The 4,319-nt window shown below is 41.1% G+C and overlaps 1 protein-coding gene across 1 annotated transcript; it reads left to right on the top strand.

Annotated features, from left to right (window-relative positions):
• Positions 1-1,004: 1,004 nt before the first annotated feature.
• Positions 1,005-2,801, top strand: LOC142312682 (general transcription factor II-I repeat domain-containing protein 2-like). Its single transcript, XM_075351674.1, has one exon. The coding sequence runs from the start codon at positions 1,005-1,007 to the stop codon at positions 2,799-2,801; it is 1,797 nt and encodes a 598-aa protein (XP_075207789.1).
• Positions 2,802-4,319: the final 1,518 nt, after the last annotated feature.

Raw genomic sequence — 4,319 nt, forward strand, 5'->3', positions numbered from 1 at the left:
TGTGCTCTATACCTCAGGCTCCTTGTACCATCCTATGTGCTCTATACCTCAGGCTCCGTGTACCATCCTATGTGTTATATACGTCAGGCTCCGTATCCTACTGTATGTGCTGTATACCTCAGACTCCGTATCCCACCGTATGTGCTGTATACCTCAGGCTCCTTGTACCATCCTATGTGCTCTATACCTCAGGCTCCTTGTACCATCCTATGTGCTCTATACCTCAGGCTCCGTGTACCATCCTATGTGCTCTATACCTCAGGCTCCTTGTACCATCCTATGTGCTCTATACCTCAGGCTCCGTGTACCATCCTATGTGCTCTATACCTCAAGCTCCGTGTACCATCCTATGTGCTCTATACCTCAGGCTCCATATACCATCCTATGTGCTCTATACCTCAGGCTCCATATACCATCCTATGTGCTCTATACCTCAGGCTCCTTGTACCATCCTATGTGCTCTATACCTCAGGCTCCTTGTACCATCCTATGTGCTCTATACCTCAGGCTCCGTGTACCATCCTATGTGCTCTATACCTCAGGCTCCGTGTACCATCCTATGTGCTCTATACCTCAGGCTCCTTGTACCATCCTATGTGCTCTATACCTCAGGCTCCTTGTACCATCCTATGTGCTCTATACCTCCAGGCTCCTTGTACCATCCTATGTGCTCTATACCTCAGGCTCCTTGTACCATCCTATGTGCTCTATACCTCAGGCTCCGTGTACCATCCTATGTGCTCTATACCTCAAGCTCCATATACCATCCTATCTGCTATATACCTCAGGCTCCTTGTACCATCCTATGTGCTCTATACCTCAGGCTCCATATACCATCCTATCTGCTATATACCTCAGGCTCCTTGTACCATCCTATGTGCTCTATACCTCAGGCTCCATATACCATCCTATCTGCTATATACCTCAGGCTCCTTATACCATCCTATGTGCTGATGTGTTACTTTTGATTTTTCAAATATGTTTGTTAGGGTGACATCATAGAAATGGCCACTGCAAAGAAAAGAAAAGTTGATGCAGAATGTCGAGCTTTTCAAGATAAATGGACAAATGATTATTTTTTTGTTGAAGTCAAAGGCAAACCTGTGTGCCTGGTTTGTAGTGAAACATTAGCAGTTATGAAAAAAGCCAATCTGGAGCGTCATTACAGCTCAAAACATGCAAAACTCAATGAATTGGAAGGCCAAATGCGTCTGGATAAAATCAACGCACTTCGGCGGAGTTTGGAATTGCAGCAGTCTGCATTTAATAAGCCTCGGTGTGACAGAAGCAACGTTATTCAGACAAGCTATGTAGTGAGCGAGCCAATTGCGAAGAAGCTGAGACCTCATGTAGAGGGAGAGTTTGTGAAAGAGTGCATGGTGGCTGCTGCAGAGTTGTTAGCACCAGAAAAAGTGAAATTATTTCAGAATGTTAGTTTGTCTCGAAGAACCGTATCAGATCGGATTACTGACTTAGCACAAGACATTGAAAAATCACTCAAGGATTCAGTAGGAGATTTCCAATTTTTCTCTCTGGCTTGTGATGAGACAACGGACATAACAAATACTGCCCAACTGGCCATTTTTATTCGTGGGATCACTGCAGAGTTTGGCATACGAGAAGAACTGCTATCACTGGAAGCCATGCATGGCAGTACAAGAGGGGAAGACTTATTTGAGAAACTTGTTTTAGCAATGAAAAAACTTGAGCTCTCATTTGAAAAGTTATCTGGCCTTACTACAGATGGAGCTCCAGCCATGGTTGGCTCACAGAAAGGATTAATTGCTTTTGTCAAGAAAGAGATGAATCGTCTTAGTCTTGATCCTAGTGATTTAATTATATGCCACTGCATCATACACCAAGAAAGTCTCTGTGCACAGTCATTGCGGCTCAACAATGTGATGTCAACAGTAGTGTCATGCATAAACTTTATCAAAAGCAGAGCGCTAAATAGTCGCCAGTTTAAGGAATTACTGAATGATCTTGAATGTGAGTATGGTGATCTTGTCTATCACTGTGAAGTTCGGTGGCTGAGTCGCGGGAACATGCTCATGAGATTTTACCAACTGCTGGAAGAAGTCAAAGAATTCATGGAGATGAAGGGGAAACCTGTCAGTGAACTCCGTGATAGCAAGTGGCAGTGTGATCTAGCGTTCATGGTGGACATTACCAAGTACCTCTCAGAGCTGAATGTTAAGCTGCAGGGCCCCAACCAGCTTCTCAGCTCTCTACTTTCAAACGTTAAATCATTTGAAACTAAACTAAAGCTGTGGAAAACGCAACTTGAAAGGAATAATACAGTGCATTTCCCCACTCTGGAAAGACAAAAGCCTTTGACAACACTTGAATATGCTGGTGAATGTGCAAAACTAATTGAAGCATTTGATGAAAGATTCAAGGATGTCAAAAGCAAACAAATGGAATTAAACATCTTTGCTACACCATTCAATGTGGAGCCAGCTGATGTGCCTGATAACCTACAGCACGAAATCATTCAACTGCAAAACGATGATGAGCTGAAAGCTAGGTACAACAACCTCCCATTGCTTGAGTTCTATAAACGTTATGTGAGCAATGATGATTTTCCCACTTTGAGGAGACATGCATTAAAATTTGCATCTGTGTTCGGAACAACTTATTGCTGCGAGCAGTTCTTTTCAAAGCTTTCCATCGCCAAGAGTCGACTCCGCTCAAGACTGACCGATACAAACTTGGAAAACCAGTTGCGAGTAGCAACATCATCAATACCTCCTAACATCGCACGGCTCACCAAAGACAAAACGTTCCAGCCATCACATTAAGTGGGAGTTATTTAAATGTTTGACTAAATATAGTTGCTAATGTTTATGTTAATAATTTTATCCCCCCAACCCTTGTGTGTCAATGTCTTGTTTTGTATTACGTTATCCATTATTCTTTATTCAACTACTGTCTGATGTTGGCAATTATATTTGTGTATGAGCTACTGTAGCTCTTAGATTTATAGGACATGACTGTTATTCCCTGTTTGTTATGAAAAGTTAATAAACTTAAGTTATAAAAAAAATTCAGTTAATAATTTTATGCGGCCCCCGAGTGATGTTACAAATATCCAAATGGCCCTCAGCACAAAAAAGGTTCCCCACCCCTGGTGTAATATATAAACGTGCTGAACAGTGGACACCTGATGGCAGGGAACTACAGGACTCTGTGGATAAGTATGACTATCTAAGGGATCGGGTAAAGGAGTAGCAACGACCGCGGTTGGCGGGAGGGTAAAATTGGTGGTTGGCAGGGGGACAAATTAGGTCTGGCCTGATATAGCGGAAGAAACAGTCAGATCGCCATCGCCCTATCCCCTGTATCTTTTCATTCGTGAAGCCTGCCCTTGCTGCCCCAGTTGCCGCGCCGATGCGGAAGGAGTGCGTGCCATAATCTCCAGGTTGTAGGCCCAGGTTGGAAATTGACATTTTGAGCAATGCCAAAAACTGTCGCCGTGAGCGGGGATCCATCTGCATGCTCTAATAAGAATTTGTTGGGAACACTAGACTCTAAAGGCCCAGTCACACACAGAGATAAATCTTTGGCAGATCTGTGGTTGGAGTGAAATCATGATTTTCAATAATTTTTATTGTATTTTAAATTTGAACAAATAAAAACAGAATTAATTTCATTAATAAATTTGTTCGACTACATTATGAATAAGTATACTTACATTAACTATTATATATATATATATATATGGGCATATTACTACAAGGGGACAAATTGGGCACATTACTAACAGAGCAATATGGGCACATTACTACAAGGACACACTATAGGCACATTACTACAATAGGGCACAATACTACAATAGGGCACAATATGAGCACATTACTACAAGGAGGCAATATGGGCACATTACCACAGGGAACAATATGGGTACATTACTACTAGAGCATAATATGGGCACATTACCACAAGGGACAATATGGGCACATTACTACCAGGGGTCAATATGGGCACATTACGACATGGGACAATATGGGCACATTACCACAGAAGACAATTTGGGCACATTACTACAGGATGGGGACATTACTAAAAGATGAGTACCAGGATGGAAATATAACTACAAAATGTTGGCCAAAATTACTCTATGGTGGTAATTGTAAAATTATATTACTTACAAGAAAGGGATAAAATGTAAAAAAAAAAAAAAAAAAAAAAAAAAAAATAATAAAATAAATAAAAATTGATTTTTTTCCCCATAAAAAGTATTTTTAATATATAAAAAAAGTGCACATTTGTTATAATAAACAAGAAAAAAAATGAAATGTTCAAAAAAGGTGATCCAA

The sequence above is a fragment of the Anomaloglossus baeobatrachus genome, chromosome 5, assembly GCF_048569485.1.
Source record: "Anomaloglossus baeobatrachus isolate aAnoBae1 chromosome 5, aAnoBae1.hap1, whole genome shotgun sequence".
NCBI classification, from domain to species: Eukaryota; Metazoa; Chordata; class Amphibia; order Anura; family Aromobatidae; genus Anomaloglossus; species Anomaloglossus baeobatrachus.